The following is a 21,579-nucleotide window of genomic DNA, read 5'->3' as shown; positions in this document are numbered from 1 at the left end:
GGGAACAAGAAAGAACACAAAAGTTGTTGTCAAGATAGCGAGCATATGTTTTCTTGCAGTGATGGCTGGGCTGACCGCAGTGACGTCACTGACGGCTATGAGATGCAAGCGCGAGGCAGCATTTCTATCCGTATCCACTCGTCAAACGTCACGGATTTCGACGAGTACTACTTCAAACTGAACCCGTACACGAATACCCGGAACCCGTGGTTCCGCGAGTTCTGGCAACAACGCTTCAACTGCAGCATTCGCGAGGATTACGGCAACAGCACTGTCATGTCTGCAAAGCTCGTCTCAGCCTCACTGGAGAGAGGAGAGTGCACAGGTAGAGAATACAATCTGGTTTTAACGTCTCGGTAACAGTAAACCAAGTGAGTCGGCGAGACCTGTCAATTCACAGGGAAGCTTACTTTAACACATTGATGTCATGACAGATTTCAGGCTTTCGCCATCGTTGACTGTTGATGATAAGTGAGTTCTTCGGTGGTTACACCGTATGAATTTTGGCATTGTTACCGACCCTACGCATTTGGGCACTGAAGGTGGAGGTGTCGTGTACTTCCGAAGCGTCTAGAACATTACCCGTTTCCGCATGGTGTAACCACATAAGAACTGAAATAGCTTATCTGTGCCACTAAATCGAATGAGCCAGCGAGAACTATCATGGCATACAAGAGCACAATACACAGCGACGGATTTCTCTTTCAAAGGTTACTTTAACCCTTTCAGGGTCAGTAGAATAAGACAGACCTATTTGTTTACAAGAAAGCAATGAACCGGGACAGGGCTCTTTTCTAAGTATATTTTAAGCATTTCGGTGTCAATTAATAGGGTACAACAGATAGACATTTATCACTCTGAAATAGGGGAAGCCAAAGGGTACAGAATCCCTTTAATATCTAGTTAACAACTTTAGGTTTCAGAGGGTCGAGTGAGCCAAAAATGGACTGAGTCACTGAGACAGATACTGTTAGCTATGTCACACTCCGTTCTGCATAATACTTAAATCGGGGGTGAACAGCCTTTGAAGTGAAGTGCTGAATTTGAAGGAATCATTATTTCGCTGGACTAGGAAGAGGTTGTATTTTCACGTGTTAGTGACCAGATACGGAATTTAGATTGATAATTTAATTTATTGCAATTTGAGACCCCTAAGGCTGGGCCCACACGAGTGCAAATAATGCGTCCGTTGTAACGGACGTCGTGACGTCCGTTGTAGAAATAAACAAGAGGCGAATGCTACGCTTTCTTCTGGCTCCATTGCAGACAGAAAACTACGCACAGCTTTCTGCAACTGTGCGGTGTCCTCAGCAAAGTCCGTCATAAAGTACGTTCGTTTGCAACGGACGTACTTCGTGCGCTCGTGTGGCCCCAGCCTAACTTCAAATACTAAACACCCAGATGGCCTTGGAACGAACAAAAATTTGGTCATGAGTCCCGTCTGGGCCCGAAGTCAAGAATAACTTGGTTGGCGAGGGCTTGCAGCAATTTACTGCCATGCCAATAATTATAACGTCCGCGTATAAAGTAAATTGACGTTTAATTTTTGGTAACAGGTCGAGAAAAGCTAAGCGACAGATACAAGGCGGATCCGAAGCTGTCCTTCATTATAAAGGCCATCTACACAATGGCATACGGCCTTCACAACATGCATCAAGACGTGTGTGGTAGGGACGCAGTGGGCCTCTGCTCCGATCTCTTCCCATTCAACGGCTCACTCTTCAAGGTATGTTTTCTTCACTTATATAACGACCCTATATCAACTAATCTCTTAGCTTCCTAACTTTCAAGCTGTTTTTATTGCTAGTGTGTTGGGACTAAGTCCCTTATACTGCGGCCACTTCTGGCCTATTTTACCAGCCCCAGATATTAGGTGAGGGTGATTGTGGAGCAATTGGTGGAATAAAGATTGGCAGGGGAAACCCAAGTACTCGGAGTAAACCTGCCTCAGCGCCACTTTGCCCACCAGAAATCCCACGTGATCAGACCCGGGATCGAACCCGGGCCTTCACGGTGGGAAGCCAGCGACTAACCGCTTGAGCTATGGCGCGGCCAAACTTTCAAGTTAAAGAACCTGAAAGTTCAACACCTCTTAGCCTATAATTTCTTTATTAAAACCGTCACAACTCAATTATATTGAGGTCAGTGCAAAGTTTGGCTATGCTACATTAACAAAAGCCATCATCAGACAAATAAATGACCAACATACACACCACTGAACTGCAGTACTAGTAAAATTGGATACAATGATATTAATTATATTAAAAATTTGGCGTAAAAGTACAATAAATTAGACAATATAAAACGAAAGTTAGGGTATAAAACAAGATTAAAATTCTTCAAGTGATGCTTTACATCATCGAGTCAGTCTCTGCTTTTTGCGATTTTGTTGTGTTACCACGGACAAATTGGAGTATTCTATATTTTTTGTGTATATATAAAATAAACTGTTTTGGAGGCTCGTGATGTAGATGTGGTAATATTAATGTTAATTATTTAGTCGGTGCCTGATCTTACAAAGTATTGTCCGTTCTGTGGGGAATGTAAACAATTTCTTAGCCTTCTGTTTGGTAGGATCTCGAGGCACTTCCATTCATCTCTCTCTATCGCAACCCATTTCAATTAGATCAATTTTAATTGTATCCTACGAACTCTTACATCGTCTTCCTTGCGTTTTCTGTGTGCAGACCACACAGAAAACGGAAGTTAGGTGATAGCTACGCACTGTTGGGGTGTGACGTCATTGCGCATTCGCGGAAGTGTTCCTAGAAACGGGTTGCATAACCCCGTTCTATTTTTGAGTGTTTCGGGCGTTGCTTAGCAATGTATATACATGTCACAGTATTTTGTTGAGGTAAAACATAGAGAATATCTTGAATAATGGCAACAGCTGAAATAATGACAATAAAATTACCTTCTGAAGCTTATGTATGTGTATGGGAAACGTGGAGTAGGAAGGATTAACATTGTCGGCTTCCCTTTCCATCTCTATCCGACAGATTTAGAGAGTATGGAAAAACTGCTGAGCTAATCAGTACTCCATGTCTTTAGGTCTATAACACGATGCAGGCTGAAATCTTATTGCGTTCGATTTCTTCACAGAGCTACTTGCTGAACGTAACGTTTATGTACGGGGAAGATGATGAACTGGTGGAGTTCGACAAGCAAGGGGATCCTCCTGGAAGGTAGGTACGTACGGACCCTTACCATTTATCTCTAACCAAGTCTCGGATACCTTTCCTGTATACCGGAATGTCACAAGGATACATCTGACAGCAGAATTCCTGGCAATATACCGGAAAATTAAATTCTTGTATTCTGTTATGAAGCATTCGCCATTTAGGAAGCATCCCACACTGAGGGTGACCTCGAGCTCCCATCATTATGTTCTTCGTACGTTGTTATAACTTGTTACTTTCCTGTCTTAAGAGAAATTACAGCCTTACGACAGGGTCGTGGTTTCCGTACATGCTTCAGTGTGCCCTCTTTTAACTTTTTAAAAGACGGAACGAATATTACTAAACTCCGTATGAGCGTACATAGAGCAAATTGGATCAAGGAATAATATTTTTGAAGTAATATTCGGAAGGCGCAGGTTTGAATCTTTGTCGAGACGCAGATTATAATGAGGTATTTTTGTGGACTTCCTCAGTATGCTCAGGCAGGCGCCTGGACAGTGCATGAAATTGGCCCACCATCGCCTCCACCAGATCCGTTAATTTTTTTTTTTCATTTCCACCCAATCATCAGTAACTGACAATGTCTTCAATTAAACCACGAACTGATATGTAGGATTTGAGGTTCTCATAGAGATGGTTATGAAGAGTTCTCTCTTCTGGGATGTATGGCTGTGTAATCCGTTGAAGTCAACCGACGTTTCGGAGAAATATGTCGCCCCCATTTTCAGGACCGAAGAATAAGCCAAACAAGAAACCTGCGTGAAGTAGGTGGCTCTGCTTACTACATGTTTTACGCTGGTGTCTTCCTTGGCTAATTCTTCGGCCCTGAAGATGAAGACTATATGTTGCCCCGAAATGTCGGTTGACTTTCACCAGACTACACGGCGTTATATCCTAGAAAACAGAACATTTTACAAATTAATAAATAGATATGAGTGTTACGCCATCGGTGATGTCTCCCCTCTCAAATTTTTATTTTCCCCTTGATCAGTAATAACTGTGGTGGGCGCACGAAATTTTGAGGTGGGTGACAGCCCAGCACCACTTAATATACGTAGGGTCGTGAAATTGTGTATGGTAACAGCTTTTCGAAAGATATGTAAATGCTTTAAGGTAAAGTTATGTATAGTGTAATAAAGTAAGAAGACCAAGACGCAGGTGGGTGGATAATATTAAAATGGATTTTAGAGAGACAGGATGGGATAGTATAGATTGGATTGATCTGACTCGCGATAGGGACCACTGGAGGACTCTTTTGAACACGGTAATGTACTTACGGGTTCCATAAAATGCTGAGAAATCCTTCGAGTGGTTGCACAATTGGCGGCTTCTCAAGAAGGGCTCAGCTCCATTAGTGAGTGAGTAAGATAACATGAATAGATTGCAGATATTTCCGGTTGCATTCTAGTCTCACGTGGATAGCTAATATAGTGTTGGAAGTAGGAAAATGAAATTTGCTTATAAGATATATTATAAACATTCCTATACATGTTGTAACAATTATATTTATGGCGACAGGAGGCCTGCTTTTACGTTACATCTGACAACGTTGACGTAGGGTGAATCTGTGCCCCTCTAACGCGAGCTCCCGGAAAGCGTAATAGTAATGGACCCACTAATGTCACCCTGTACCTTATTTGCTGTTCCGTTATCATTTAATCTATTCCATGTTATACATGGGCCCAGGAGCCTAACTCATGAGCCAAATTACATCTCATTGTCGATTTATAACTTACATAGCTCACAACACATACTTAACAGGAGGCCAAGTCTATGCAGTGAGATGTTTGGATTCATCTGGAAGTCCTGTGGAACAAATTGAAAAAAACGAAACCCTTGTCGAATAGTTTGTGCATGTGCATCCACAATTTGTTCCTATGAAACTACTGATGAATTTCGATTTAACTTCGCACTGGGATCTATAGATACGAAAACGCTGAACAAATTTAATTTCGTGTTAAAATGAACTGAGCTGTACACTTGGTCGTCGACTTACGACCGGCCGCACTTACGACCACAAAAGGAATGAAAAATAAAAGATGATTAAATTGTAAAAAGTTAAAAAAAAATTGTAAAGATGTTAAAAAGATTAGAGAGTTTAAAAAATACTGTTAATAAATATATGGCCGACATACGACCAGATCGACTTACGACCTGTCAGTCAGAACGGAAGTCGGTCGTAAATCGACGACCAAGTGTACTTCCACTCGTATATAGGACCTCACAACGTAGTGCTTAGTTAAGCAGGGGACACTTCTATCTTCCAGCTTTATGAGTCTAACATAAACCCCTGTTGACATGACACCCAAATCGAATTTTATCAATTTTCTGGAAAGCAACTCAGGTTTAAAAGATTCAGTAGTTTCACGTCACGAAATGACACATCGTTATGATCTACTGCTCTTAGTTGAGGCATTTCTATATACAGTGTATATCCAGTGAAGCATAAAGAACATAATAAATAAATGTTACTGCTGTCTGAGGTGTGATGCCGTGTAGTCTGGTAAATGTTTTCCAACGTTTCGGACAAATATGCTGCCTCAATATTCGGGAGAAGAAGAAGAAGGGGGAGGAGGAGGAAACAGGTTCCTCCAAAGTGTTGAGAAATACATAGCATACTTCACGGCGTCACATATCAGGAGACAGTGTTTCCGGTGACCCTCCGTATGAACCGCAAATTCAACATAGGAGCTTCTCCAATTCTTTATTAACTCTGCGACCAATAAGTTTGTTTGCTGCTTTTCGCAAATTTATGCTAAAGTGTTTTCACTTCGAGGTGGATAAGATGGATGTCTGCAATAAATTACTGTGAAGATCGCTCAGAAGTGAACATTTACAAGGAACATGTATGGGAATACGTGTACTAAACTGTTCTATACTATTATTATTCTTACATTCACATGCAATTCAGCTATTTGAAAGTTTTGTCGTGAAAACTTTCGGACACAAATTTAATCTTTTTACTGGTTTTAATGCGAGTATATGCCGATCACAGTAGCCGCGCGCTCTAGGGCATAAACTGTCTTGTCCCGCTCGGAAGCTTGGATCGTTTATTCGAATCCCACTCAAGGTATCGACGTCTGTGTGTGTTTATTCTGTGTTTGTGTTGTCCTGCGTGTAGGTAGCGGCCTTGCGACGAGCTGATCACTCGCCCAAGGAGTCCTACCTCATGTGTAAAATGATTACGGAACTGAATAAGAGGCAAGGGCCCTGAATGGGCTGGATGAGCCATTGGAAAAAGAATACGAGTAGGTACAAGTATGCAGGAGCCGCTATAATATGTCAGGGAGAAGCAGACAAACACATGCAAAGAATATGGAGAGAGACGATGGTTGTTCTTGCGTTAGAAACAGAAGAACTTAAGACATTGCAAACCTTCCTTTCTAAGGAGCAAGCAGAGAAAGCATTCTTGTTACGAGCTTATAACACCCTTTAAAGTGTTTCTCATTTTACATGCTTAGAAACGCCAAATCTTTTAACATCTTCATGACTATTAAGTAGACGTTAAGAAAAAGATAGTTAAATGTCACTTTAAGTAGCCAAAAGGGAGAAATCTGGTTATATCTGAAAGTTTTGAGATAAAAGACTAACAGAGTTCTGGTAATTTGTTTTTAAGGTGAGTAAGAAAACAGAACTGCAGACGAAGTTTATTGGATATGTAGCCCCTCTTCCGAAGCGATAACAAGCTATCCTTTGGCTAGGTACAACATAATGAACTTCCAGCTGCTGTCCAATGGCAGCTACGACTACATCCGCATCGGGGACTGGAACAATGGGACTCTCATCATGCAAGAAGATGAGCTGCAGTGGCCCCGGTCAGGAGAGAAAGTGAAGTCTGTTTGTTCGAAACCCTGTCAGCCAGGGTACTACAAGGTACAGTGTTCCATTGTCATTAATCTCAATTAACACTTCCCCAGACGATATTCTAGTCTGTTAAGATTGAAAATTAATTCAGAAACTCTGAATATTCAAGACATTTATTACGATATCTTGGGTGATGTGTTGGGTCTTTGTAATGTCTCTCCCAACAAAGACAAATACCGCAGGAAAATGTGAACGTAACTCCGTGCTTCGAGCGGAGTGTGAACTTGTGATCCCAACTGTAAAAGCCTGGAGACAATGACCACTGTGAGTGAATCCTAATTAAAATTTTTCTACCTAAATCTCTATTCATATATATATACGTATTTCTAAGTATGTTTGTGTATGTATGAAATCACCTTCTGAATACAAGTCAAAACGATAATTTTTCTGGCTTGTATTCGGGTAGTGACCGGTTTGAATCCTGTCGGGATACAAATTATTCTGACTCGAGTTCTTTATGTTTATCCTCAGTACATCCAGGCAAACGACTCCACATTATTTTCAATTTAATGTTCAATAAATCCTCCCACACTCGACGCTGTACGTGTAGTCTAAGATACTGAGAGCACTGTTTAAATAAGGCATACTCGTACCTCGTACGTGTATGAAGCTATCCCTGTAACAGGTCAGCAAGACCCATAGGATTGTGAGACGTCGAGGCTCCCACATTTTCTACAGACAATCGGTGCAGAGATGGCACTTCGGCCGCGACCATATACCCCCCAGGAAGATTCCCCTTACTTATGTCCTTTAGAGGCTGAGTACCCCAGGGCCATAGCGCAGCTGGAAGAATTAGATAAATTGAAAAAATCCACCTTGTCGGGGCTCGAATCCGCGACCTTCCGGATTTTATCATAGTGTCTGAACCAACTATGCTACCACGTGATACGGGCTTCCTCTTCGACGAAGGAAGGATCCGTCTTTCTATGTTACACCGTAGTTTCAGCGCTGTTACGGCATATAGTTCCTGCACGGACTCGCAGAGAACACCGCTTCCCATATTTCCTCTTTTGTTATATGCATAACGATTGCTACACTGACGTGGCGTTCCGTGTTGCATTGTTGCTTCACTCTTTATTATGCCGTAACCTTGTAACGGACGTCTCTTCTAGTGAAACTATTCCGGATTTCAGCGGACATGCCACAGTATTAACGATTATGAAACTAAAGAAAATAAACGCAAAGATTCAGTCCGCATCTGCAGGGAACGGGAACGGAAACGGAAATGCAGACGACGTACACGCCGTCTTAGAGGATATCGTAGGCAGAAACTACAGAAGAACAAATGTCACACACGCATGAAAGTTCACTTGGCTACACGGTTCAAGAAATCTCTGGAAAGGCACGATGGAAGATTAGACAAGCGGGCTCTTGCCAGGAAGAAACCAAGAGATGATATTGTAAATTAATGCAAAATGATACTCTGCGTTATTACTTTATAGAAATGTATGCAAATACAATTGTCCAGTAACACCTCAGCATGTGGTGAAGAGCAAATGTCTAATATAATTTGTGATATTGAAGCAGTTTTGCTGTTCCACCTTCTTGGTTTTGTCATGCTATTACAACCCATCTTCTATGGACTATTCCCCGATTTTTCATGCTGAAATGCCTAATATTTTCATCCATAATTCTTTCCATTCTAATCCATCGCTTATTTGTCCACTTATTTGGGCCCTTGGCACATTTCCTGGTGCCTCTCCTGGGTCACAATAATTTTATCAGAATTATCGGTTATAATTTTATGACTGAGTATTTCATTTCGAATAAAAACTATATCTTTTCGACGAGATTTGAACTCTAAATAAATATACTGTCATACCCTCTTACAATAAAACTTCACTTACTTATGAACATAGCCCAAGTTTCCTTTAATTCCAGTAGGTTTCTGTGCTTCGCACCTTTCGGTAAATATGTAAGTTTCAATCAAGCTCTTTCTTCTAAGCAGTTAGTCAGGAAGAGGTATTTTGCACAGTGTGTTTATGTTTTATCACGGGACGGATTCTCGTATAGGAGACCTCATTGTTGCGCTCAGTAGCCCATAATACTACATTTCATTTGGATGGATTCTCGTATAGGAGACCTCATTGTTGCGCTCAGCAGCCCATAATACTACATTTCATTTGGACGGATTCTCGTGTAAGAGACCTCATTGTTGCGCTCAGCAGCCCATAATACTACATTCCATTTTGATGGTCTCGGAGAATCGATAAAATGACAACTCTCTAATGAGTCTTTGGCTTTGTCTTTCAGAACTTTCAGACCGGAGGGCAAGAACAGAAATGCTGCTGGGCTTGCGTCTCCTGTGCAATCAATGAGTTTCTCCTGAACGATACCACCTGCCGAGCATGTCCAACCGGATATCTGCCGAACGATAACAAGACGGGTGAGCTTCATACTGTAAGACCCGGAGAGGCTGGGTTGGTTCTTAGGTCAATTAAACACTGTGCTTAGTTACTTGACTGGTTACTTACTTACTTACTTACTTAGTCGGTTACTTTGTTGGATAATTAGTTATCTAATTGGTTACTTATTTGGTCGCCCGTTTATTTAGATGGTTAACCAGTTAGTTTAATTGCTTGGCTGACTACTTTGTCATGTAGTCAGTTAGTCGTAAAGGTAGTCATTTACTTGGACTGTAAAGGGTTCTGACAGTGGTGTATAACACTCAGAATTGCTGGGGTTTCGGACTTTACCCATCGTCCGGTATTTTAAAATCAGTGACTGAAGATAGCTCTTTCCAAGGGACCCAACAGAGTAGGTGTCCCCCCCCCCTCACCTGAGGACGGAAACAGATCCAAATTCCGAAAGAGTGTGTTTTCTAGTTTCTAGAATAAGGGACGACGGACAAAGTCCGAAAACCCAGTAATTGCGAGAGTCATTTTCTCATTCAGTGGTTCCTCGATTGAATTCAATCGATTACTGTCTTCTGGGATGTGGAGCCGTGTAGATATTGTGTTAACCGACGTTTCGGAGGAACGAATCGCCTCCATCTTCAGGGTATAAGAAATTCACGAGCGAGGAACCAGAGTGAGCAGGTGGCTGCAGGCGATACGTTTCTCCGAAACGTCGGTTTACACAATATCTACACGGCACCACATCCCAGAAGATGGCATTCTTCATAGTCACCGCCATGAAGAGCTCAAATCTTACAGTTACTTCGAAAAATTTAGTTACTTAAGTATGTTCATAGACATTCGGTTAGTGACTGAGGCAATTATTCTGGCTGGTTAATTGACACGTGTCTGTTACTTAGTCATAAATGTGATTAAGTAGTTAGTTGACAGTCACGGTAGCCGAGCGGTCTAAGGCATGTATTGTCTTCGCTCGCTAGGAATCCCATTCAGGACATGGATGTTTAGTTTGTGTGTGTGCGTTTTTCTGTGTTTGTGTATAGGTAGAGACCTTGCGACGAGCTGATCACCCGCCCAAGGAGTCCTACCGAATGTGTAAGATCTAGAAAAACCGAAGTGAACGGAGAAGTTCATGGAGGTAGGCCTAGGCCCACTGGGGCTGTAGTGCCAAGAAAAGTAGTTAGTTGCTGGGTCACTTGTTCAGTTACGTTGTCCAGTTAATGAGTAAACCGGTCCCGCAGCGTGCGATGAGATACCCCCCGAGTTCGTCCAGTGGTCCGACACGCAAGCCATCGTCTCCATAGCTTTCTCGTGCCTCGGCTTCCTGTCCACTGCGTTTGCAGGAGCTGTCTTTGTTCGCTACAATGACACCCCTGTCGTCAAGTCTTCTACACGGGAGCTGAGCTACCTTATCCTCGCCGGAATGACGCTCAGCCATGCCGCCACCTTCCCGATCCTCGCCGAACCATCCTGGCTGTCGTGCTGTCTGTCTCGTGTTCTGCCTGGACTCAGCTTTGCCATGATCTATGCATCTCTGCTGACGAAGACCAATAGAATCGCCCGAATCCTCGCCGGCTCCAAGAAGCGCTTCCCCTCTAGGAAGTCGAGGTTCATGTCCGCTGCAGCTCAGGTATGTATGTGTATATAGTTGGCTGCACTAAGAGTTCCGCTTTGTGTGCTGAAACATCCGGTATTTAAAAATAACACAAAATAGATGTTTCAGAAAGCTTTTTTAAATATAAATTTTGAATGAAAATGCTAATTGACGGCAGAGAGACAACTGTTGGCAGATCCCTCTACCGACAGAATTATTACTACCTGAAAAAATGGCGTGCTGCGCTGTCAGCACAGTAGTTCCATAATCTAACTCAGCACTAGAACGATTTTATTGTAAACAGAGATGTATGTAAACCTATGTACGTATGTATGCATGTAGAATCGCCCTACAATGTAATTTTACCTGTTCCCCAATATCACTGCTTGAGAGAGTGATCTACATTAACAGACACACCATAAGCCTTGTCGTACTTCATTGCTTTTTATGTTATCGCACGTGAAACAAAAGGAAACTTCGATAAGTCACCTTTTTTCACTTACAATATGAGAAGGCAGAAATTGCAGTACCCGTTCTTCACTCGGGATCTGGTTGATGTCTATGTCAATATCACAACGCAGCAGCTAGATCTGTAAGAATTAATAACATTTATATTCAGTTACTGTGTTTCTGGACATTATCCAACGTATTGTTTTTAATGAAAACACAACATTTCTGAGACTCAGTGGGTTCCACCTGAAGACGGAGACAGAATCCAATCCCGGAAACGTTATGTGTGTTAAATAAAAGCAGGGCGATGCATAATGTTCACAAACACGATATTTGTATTAATATACCATCGTAACAAACTTTTAGATCTTATTTACGTTTATATTAATAAACTAAAGTTCACTAACGTAATTAAAAGGCAGAGATTTGGCGGTGCTTATACACTGTTGAAACAACAGTGAATACTGTACACAGTGGCAAGAATACGAAGTGAATTTTATAAAATGTGGGTGTTCTCTGTTGGGTCCGCTGTACGAAATAGAATAAAAGAAACAAATTAATTACATTACTAAATTATGCCCCTCAGTTAATCGCTGCATAATCAAGTGTCTGAAGGCTCCCAGAGCCGTCATATAACAAAATATGATCATGGATTGCTTGGGACTGGAATCTAGAATCATTTTGCTGGCGAGGACCAGCAGCAATTTAGCAGCCAGTCTGTCGATAAGAAAGTCAACACTCCTCGGCGCGTGCCAGCAGTGATTCATAAAACTTACTTGCTCAGGTCATGGGCAGTTTCCATACTGGAAACTGAAGTAACCAGACAGATGGCGTAGCATGCCCTCCCACTATCTCTCTCTCTCTCTCTCTCTCTCGCAATAATTGCATTCTCATATAGCCTATACTAGAAGCTTACTGGTCGGCCAGTGGGCCTGTTGGATTGGTTTTTCCGTTAGTCATATAGGTTCAAGTCCCGATGAGGTCTTTGAATTTTTTTCAATTGACCTAATCTTTCCAGCCGCGCTATGGCCCTGGGTTTTAAATGAGTACCAGGAATTAATTAAATAATTTTCCTGGGGAGTAAAGCACAGCCGGCGCGTAAGGCTGACACCCTTACCGCCATCTTTGAGCCGATTGTCTAGATAATGTAGGACCCTCAACGTCTCACAACCCTATGGGCCTTCACGGCCTGTTACAGGGATAGCTTTACTTTTTTTTTTTACTTTACATGTAGGTAGTATTCAGTTAAACAGTTCCTAACTTAGGTTATAAAATTTTTAATGTTCAGCAAATGCCTAGTTTGTTTGCTAGGTTCCTTAGTTAATGTGTTTGTTGACGTCCCAGGACCGAGTACCGCGGTATAATGAATGGAATTTCCGTCTGGTATTCGGGAGGTGTAGGGCTCGAACCGAGTATTCTGACTGAAGTACTATTGCGGTTTTCGGCGATTCATTCAGTGCCTTATACTGGACCACGATTTCTTCCTTCTACAATTTACTAATTATCATTTACAGTAATCCCATCGTGTTTCAATATGTAACTAGCAGTAATCAGAATATCAATCCTTGGTAGTTGGGTAGGTAGGTACTAAGCAGGAAGTAGGTAAATGGATCACAGTTTATCTGTTATTTATTTTCTTAATTACCTACTCGGCCAGTCAGTTACTTAGTTAATTAAAATTCAGGCAATAAATTTACAAATTCTATAGTTCATTTACAATTTTATATCTGAGGTTATGACTCAGTGTAGTCTGAAAGGTGCTATCAGCGTTTTCACGAAGTGGAAGCAGCGTCTTCCTGCGACACGTTGATAACCGCCAGACTGTGGTATTTAATTCAGTCAGTCAGTCAGTCAGTCAGTCAGTCGGCGAGTTAGTCATTGACACGGCCGCGTCATAGCTCAAGCGGTTAGTCATCGGCTTCCCATCGCGACGGCCTGTGTTCGATACCGGGTCTGGTCAAGTGGGTTTTGTGGTGGACAAAGTGGCGCTGGGGCAGGTTTTCTCTGTGTACTTCGGTTTCAGCTGTCAATTTTCATTCTACAAATTGCTCCACAATCACCCTCCCCTGTCATCTGGGGCTGGTACAATAGGCGAGAAGTGGCCGCAGTACAAGGGACTTAGTCCCACCCCACTAGCAATAAAAATAGTCATTGACACAAAAAATGTTTTCAGGTACTCATTACATGCTCGCTGATTGGCATCGAGGTGGGCGTCTCGGTCACGATGCTGGTTCTGGAGCCGGCCGCCCCGACGTTGCTGTTTCCGACGCTGGATCGCGTGGTGCTAGCCTGCAACACGACTCCGCTTGGGGTCGTCGCTCCTCTGGCCTTCGACTTCTTGCTGATCGCACTCTGCACACTGTATGCCATCAAGACACGGAACGTCCCAGAGAACTTCAATGAGGCCAAGTTCATAGGCTTCGCCATGTACACGACGTGCGTCATTTGGATTGCCTTCGTCCCCATCTACTTTGGCAGCGACTCCAAGGTTCGTATCTCGTCTTCGCTTTCTGCTCGCTTCCCACAGACGAAGATTAAGCTAGCTCAGCCTTTTAAGTAGCAAGTCCTAAGGTTCATACAATGAATGGAGGTAAAGTACCACACATTGTAAGGTTCGGTAGCAGAAAGAGGTGACTTGTTAACTTTGGTCTCTGGTCGTTTTGTCCCCGAAGGAAGAGCATTCGTAACTTACTGGGGAAGTTAGGCCGCCCCATAGCTCAAGCGGTTCCATACGGGGTCTGGTCAAGTGGGATTTGTGGTGGACAAAGTGGCGCTGGGGCAGGTTTTCTCCGAGTACTTCTGTTTACCCTGCCAATCTCCATTCGACCATTTGCTCCACAATCACCCTCACCTAATATCTGGGGCTGGTACAATATGCCAGAAGTGGCCGCAGTACAAGGGACTTAGTCCCACCCCATTAGCAATAAAAAATGCTGGGGAAGTTACTATACAGAATGACCACATGAAATATATACTGTCTTTCTCGGTCATTTAAGTCTCTTTAATTGTCTTGGGGTGGGGTGAGACTGAGTCCACTTGGTACGTCGGCCACTAATTGGCCTATTATACCAGACCCGGATGATAGATGATGACCAATGTGGAACAGTCAGTGGAATGCGACTTGGCAGGGGAAACCGAATTACTCATAGAAAACCAGCCCCAGTGCCACTTTGTGTACCACAAATTCCACATGACCTGACCTGGGTTCGAACCCGGATCTCCTCGGTGGGAACCCGGTGACTAACCGCCTGAGTTATGGCACGGCCTAATCTGACATTTCTCGTGAACTGAAAGGCACAGGTAGGAAACTCAGTACAAACAAAAAAAGAACAAACTCCGTGGCCTATAGTTCGAAGCGAACTATACCGACCGAGCGATCGCCGGTTGTCGGCGAAGTTTAGTGCCAACTTTTGCGGATAGATGGTGTCACATGGTCAGTGCAACGAATCCCCACGGCCGTCAATTTCGGTTTTCTAGACCGGAGCCGCTATTTCCTTGAAATAACTCCGCAATTATCGTCACAAGGCTGAGTGGACCCCGTACCAGACCCACTACTTCTCAGAAAATCTGGTAGCGCCGGGAATCGAACCCGGACCTCTGGATCTGTAGCCAGGAACTGTGACCACTAGAGTACAGAGGTTGCACTGGTTAGTGAACAATACAGATAAAATTATTAACACGAAAATGGACTTTGTTTTCGGAATGACTGGGCTGCAATTGGGTGACTCCGGTAGATGTCTCTGTAATAAAATTTAAACGCAAAGTTTCGGATGAATGCCGCAAGAGGAACAGCGTAACGTGCCAGTCAAACAAGACAATGCGATTATCGAACCTATGTTGTTTTATTCTCCGATCACTTGTGTACAGTCCAGCTGGCACGTACACGTAAACCGGATTAAAGGTTTGAAAGATTTTAGTACTGTGTCGCTTTTTACAATTCAGTTAATCCTTCTCCCTTGTTGTGGCAGACAAGTGAACTTATAATTAAACAGTCGAGATCCAATAATTCGATATCAGCTTTCTGCCCACAAAAAGTGGCCGAGGGCTTAATTTATAGATAGACTGTTTTAAATTCTTATTGGCCGAGAGCAGGTTCCATTGGGGACGAAGTAGACTTGTATTGCCGATGTTCTCTGCCCCGATCTCTGCCGGGGCACAGGCTGTGCTGACAGAATTTTCGTGGATTCCCTCATCACTCCAAGCAAATACCAGGAGGAAACCTCGATTTTACCACGACAACTTCCTTCAAAATTCTTGCCAATTAAACACTTCCCGAATAAAATTCTAGAGCTTTAAGCCAATATACAGGGCGTTTCACGACTTTAGGGCATAACTGCAGGAGGTGATTTCCTAGGTCTTTGTGATGAAATAAGTTCATATAAACACGTGTCCAATTTTGGACGGTTACTGAGTTATGACCGTTTTAAACTCAGAATAGAAGGTAACGATTACTGACAATAAACGGAACAAAATAATAAACCAGCATAATACATGATACATTTGAAGTATGAATGTAAAGTTAACTTCGTGAAATTATCTTTAATTTGAATTTATTGGTGCTTAAGGCTGATTTTCGAAAATGCCACCGCCGGCCGCAACACAGGCCGACGATCGGTTGTGAACCGCGCCGGACATACCAACCCTCCCCGCCTTAGGTACATCTCAAGCGTCGAGATAACGAGAACGGTCTGTCTGTAGCTGGCTAAAGATAGCGACCCACCAGCTGACAGACGCGGTTCACACGAGGGCGTGTACGGGAATGAAAAAACGGTCACAACGCCGTAACCGTCCAAAATTGGACACATACTTATATGAACTTTTTTGATCATAAAGACATAGGAAATCACCTCCTGCAGTTATGCCCTAAAGTCGTGAAACACTCTGTATGCCGTGAGCGAACTTGTAACAGAAATGTAGAATGGACACAACATTTCCGCCCGAAAGCCTAGAGGAGACACAAGACTTGGGAGTCTAGGCAGAGATGGAAGGATAGCTTTGTAGGGATGTGAACTAGGTTCCGCTAGCTCAGGGTAGGGCCAATGAAAGCGAACTGATGGCATCCAGCCTCTGGAGAAGGCAGTCAGAAACAGCTGCTCCTTTCCTTCCTCAGGTGATAACGATGTGTATGTGTGTGACGCTCAGCGCCATGGTGACGCTAGTCTTCCTGTTCCTGCCGAAGATGTACATAATTCTGCTTCGCCCCGAGAGGAACAATCGCGCCCTCTTCACCACTTCTAAGAGCATCCGCTGTCACATCGGAACCCGCGTGGCGTCCGCGATTTCCAGCAAGAGCTCCAACTCGTACTCCAGCACCGAGTCGCCCAGGTAACATCTGGCTAAGGTTGCTTATGCAGTATTGTGGCCAGTGCGGTAGTTAAGGGAGCATAGTGTGGGTAACTGGTTACTGCGTCAGTGGTTGGCAGGGTGACTGCATGTCTAAGAGCGGTAGTGCATGGGTGTGTAGGTCGTTACGTGAATCAGTAAGTTGCTTACTTAGTTACTTACATATCTTACTAGTTAGGTATATAGCTATCTTTTTTTTGTAAATATAGCTACGCAATTGGTTGTTTGGTATAACTACTATCCTTTTTTTGTAAATATAGCTACGCAATTGGTTGGTTGGTAACTTAACTATCTTTTGGTAATCCTATATTTGCAGCTCACGGTAGCCGAGCGGTCTAAGGCATGCACTGTCTTCGCTCGCTCGGAAGCCGGGATCGTGGGTTCGAATCCCACTCAGGGCATGGATGTTTGTGTGCGTTTTTCTGTGTTTGTCTACAGGTAGAGGCCTTGCGACGAGCTGATCACCCGCCCAAGGAGTCCTACCGTATGTGTAAGATCTAAAAAAAACGAAGTGAATGGAGTTCAAGGAGGTAGGCCTAGGCCCACTGGGGCTGTAGTGCCAAGGAAAAAAAAATCCTATGTTTAAGCATCCTGTTGCATTACTATATCTAAAACTGTTTATGTACTACACATTTCATCAACAATGCAACAAATTTTTCCTACTTTCTTTCACTTTCACTTTCGACACAACATGTTTCGGCTCTAAATGACAATCTTCAGGTGTCTCACTATGCCAAAACTGCTACACTGCGCTAATATTATCCATTCATTATGCAACTGTACGCTTCATGATTTAAAACGTTACACTCGTAGTCAATTGGTACGCGCTAAAATAGCACACGCTGTACTTCACTTAATTAGAATCAAATGCAAATGAAATCTATTATAATTTTCTTTAAATTTTGTAAAATTCTTATTACACCTCACAAGGGGTGTCATCCACTTGTTTAGATCTGTATCCTTTTCTTCAGATGTTTTAATGCGGCAGCCTGTTTTTCTATTCGTAAGCCCGTTGTTGTGTTACGTCTGTAATTTCGGATTTTGCCCCTTCTTGTGCGTTGTTCCCTCCAGCAGCATGCGGTGTTGTCGTCACTTGTGTCAAGCGGACGACGCCCCTTTTGAGGTGTAATAAGAATTTTACAAAATTTAAAGAAAAATTGACTGCAAATATGACGTTTTAAACATGAAGCGTGCAGTCGAATCTGAGACGAATGGACAGTAGTAGTACAGTGTAGCAGTTTTAGCATAGTGAGACACCTGAAGATGGTCATTTAGGGCCGAAAGATGTTGTGTCGAAAGTAAAAGTGTAAAAAAAAAGAAGGAACAATTTGTGGCATTGTTGACGGCCTGTGTAGTACATAAACAGTTTTCGATACATTTTGGTTAGTTTTGCAGTCAGTCAGTCTTCCTTAAATCTCCGGTAGTTTGATAGTTTTCTCTCCATAGAAGATGCTATCCTGTTTCTCTTCTCACAGATACGCAAATTCATATCACGAAGTTTGTGGTTGCCCTTCCTGAATTCATAAAACTGTCTTATTTTTCCCAGTTTTTCATAAATATTCATATTTTATGATTTACGTAACGACGCTGTCCATAGTTCACACTATAATAATAAGATGACTACTGAATAATGAATTGGAAAGATGTAGAAAGAATTGGTCGTGGACTAATTTCAGGTATAATCACATCATTTGTCTGGAGGGACAGAAAAAACCACGAAGACTCTCAACCGTCACAGCTGGTTTACGGGCCGAGATTTGAATACAAAGCAGAAATGCTATCCACTTGACCACAACATTCGGCATTATTCATAAGGAAGGGTTTTCGACAGAAGATAACTTCATCAGCTGAGTAACTTTCTGGTTCGCAAGGTGGATCGTGGAAATTGACAGAAGTGAAAAGCGTGTAACGCCTACCGCAAGCATTAAGCCACACACTTGTTTCCAAATGTATATTTCTTCTCTTAAGATTCTCCGTACAGACACAAATGTGTTCTTACAAGACGAACTGTTGCCTGCACTAGATGTGAAGTTCTCAATATAGTGAAGACCGTCTTGTCTGGTATATAGGTACAAATATTTTGAGAGAACATGGTTCCTCTATCTTCAGAGTTGGAATCAGTCTAACTGGGAAAGCGTTTCTCTGGTATCTGAGCACAGAAGAAGTACGAGTATATTCGTCCTAAACGTTGATGTCAATCCACCCACAGTGTTTCACATCTCGTCAGTAAACTTTGCATAAACTTCCACCGCGGGTTCGGTCCCGAATCTCTTTATGGGATCCCTAACGGACAACGTGATAGTTAGCCAGAGTTTCTCCGCGTGTTTCTGTCTCCTCTATACATTCCTTTTCGCATCAGAATGACCCATTTCTCTCATTCGTTTCTTGAGCTGATAAATTGGGCTATTTACGGCGAAAGTGCCAAGGAATTCAGTCACATTTTTTTTTCCTGTGGCGCTACAGCCCCAATTTGGGCCTAGTCATACCTCCACGAAACTCTCCGTTTCACTTCGGTTTACTAGAGCTTACACATACGGTAGGACTCCTTGGGCGAGTGATCAGCTCGTCACAAGGCCTCTATCTGTAGACAAACACAGAAAAACGCACACAAACATCCATGCCCTGAGTGGGATTCGAACGCACGATCCCGGCTTCCGAGCGAGCGAAGACAGTACATGCCTTAGACCGCTCGGCTACCGTGACCGGCAATTCAGTCACATACCACACTAATACTGGAAAAAAAAAAACAAAAAACAAATATAAAACCAAATCAAATTATGTTAACACCAAATTTTGTTGAAGTGCCTTCGGAGATGAAACGTACGGAAGAACAGTATATTTCATTAACAGTGAGTATTCATATTTTCTACGTACAGATCATAAAGAATAGAGTAGGTCTGCGTAAAATTATATTGGTATTGATTTAGACAAGGAATCAGCGTGACATTAATGTTAACGCAGATCTCGTATTTGTTACACCTTCTCCCGGAAAATCCATTCCCTAAATTGGAAAGAAGTAAAATAACTCGGAGTGAGATTTTTGGACGAAAGAGCAAAGCCTGACAGTTTTATTAGGCCCATAATACACCGTTATTTAACTTCTGTATACTTGGCAAACACATCGTTGCTCCCCCAGAAGGACTTAGAAGCACTGCACTGGTGATTAAGAAAATATTTGAAGATATTCTGCTTGTACCTGCACATTATATCATAGGCTTATCCAAGAAATAGTAACGTTGGCCATAACAGTGACGAGAATATTAATAGTTTTTTTATTGCTAGTGGGGTGGGACTAAGTCCCTTGTACAGCAGCCACTTCTGGCCTATTGTACCAGCCCCAGATGATAGGTGAGGATAATTGTGGAGCAATTGGTGGAATGAAGATTGGCAGGGGAAACCGAAGTACTCGGAGAAAACCCGCCCCAGCACCATTTTGTCCACCACAAATCCCACTTGACCAGACCCGGATCGAACCCGGGCCCCCGCGATTAATAGTCTTTTGCGGACATTTTAAAATTTTTCGGCGAAAGAGGGCTCTAGATACTGCGATGACGAAAAATGAGCTGATATTATTTGAAGTCATACGAAACATAACCCACTGCAAATTCACCATAGTCGAAGTTGTTTACTTCCTGAACATGCTTGGATATAAGAGGAGGCATAAATGAACTGCTTACTGCAATGTATCTTAAGATCTTGAGTCAGTCGTGCATAGAAATGACGATCATTCTGGGCGGCCATCGACTGTAACGTGCTGAGACTAACGAGCAAGTGCGATAAGCTTATTCTGGTAAATTAAGAAAATCAGCATTCATGGAATTACATCTAAAATACACATGACAAAAAAGAAAAAACTATGACATGAATAAATTAAGAGTCACCTGAAAACAGTTTATTTTGTCGGAATCAGGAAACTTGGAGACCGTAGGACCAAACTGCGTTGATAAAAATGTTTATTCCTGGGGAAAATATGATATGCTCATTTATTGTGTGATTATCTTGCTAAAACCACTTCATAGTTACTGCTTCTAATTATGAATTGTTTCCGAATATAAGGATCGTGATATATATCGAAATTATGTTAACCGTCAATACAACAAATGTACTCAGTTTTAATATTTGATCTTATTCCTGCTACATGTTTCGGTCATACAAGATCATCATCAGGTAATTATATATAGGAATACGTACAGTTATTGAACTAACGATGCGGGTCCATATAAGTGCTACGTGTCGTAATATATTCTAACATAAAACTTTTGCCTCAATTTTGTGTTACAATTAAAGCAGAAATACAAAAATAAATAAAAGATAAACATAAAAGGAATGCCATATATCAAGATTATAATATGTTGAATATATTATAGAATATTAAAAATATTAAAAAGTATTTTTAAAATATTTAAAAATACATTAAAGATTTTTTTTTTTGGTATGGTAGGTGAAGAATGTGTATGCCAACTTAAATACTAAGGTTCCAATGGTACAGTGTAGAACTGGGCATGTATATTGTTTGTAGGTGTTTTTTGTTGAAGCTTTCAACGCAGTAAGCCCGGTTATGGAGCCCAAAAACAAGTTTTTATGATATACGGGTTGTTAATGTGTGGTATATTGGTATGCTATTTACACGATATGTATCTATATATAATCATAAAATATGGTGTATGTGTTTCTTGTCTGGACGTATTTATTTTCGGTGTGTTCTATACTGTGCGTTGGTTCGATGTATATATTAAAACTGAGTATATTTATTGTGTTGACGGTTGACATAATTCCTATATATATATATATATAT

At 42.2% G+C, this 21,579-nt stretch overlaps 1 protein-coding gene across 1 annotated transcript in view; it reads left to right on the top strand.

The window, feature by feature from the left end:
- LOC111864910 (metabotropic glutamate receptor 1) overlaps positions 1–21,579 on the top strand; it is a 228,313-nt gene that overhangs the window by 149,363 nt on the left and 57,371 nt on the right. The window contains exons 5-12 of the mRNA XM_023852521.2: positions 60–325; positions 1,557–1,726; positions 3,103–3,185; positions 6,881–7,052; positions 9,297–9,429; positions 10,639–11,027; positions 13,615–13,929; positions 16,552–16,766. Coding sequence (XP_023708289.1) covers positions 60–325; positions 1,557–1,726; positions 3,103–3,185; positions 6,881–7,052; positions 9,297–9,429; positions 10,639–11,027; positions 13,615–13,929; positions 16,552–16,766 — 1,743 coding nt within the window. The remainder of the gene's footprint in view (positions 1–59; positions 326–1,556; positions 1,727–3,102; positions 3,186–6,880; positions 7,053–9,296; positions 9,430–10,638; positions 11,028–13,614; positions 13,930–16,551; positions 16,767–21,579) is intronic.

The sequence above is a fragment of the Cryptotermes secundus genome, unplaced genomic scaffold (genome assembly GCF_002891405.2).
Source record: "Cryptotermes secundus unplaced genomic scaffold, Csec_1.0 scaffold62, whole genome shotgun sequence".
Taxonomy (NCBI): Eukaryota; Metazoa; Arthropoda; class Insecta; order Blattodea; family Kalotermitidae; genus Cryptotermes; species Cryptotermes secundus.
The sequence above is the reverse complement of the archived record's forward strand: the minus strand, read 5'-3'. Positions and strand labels throughout refer to the sequence as shown.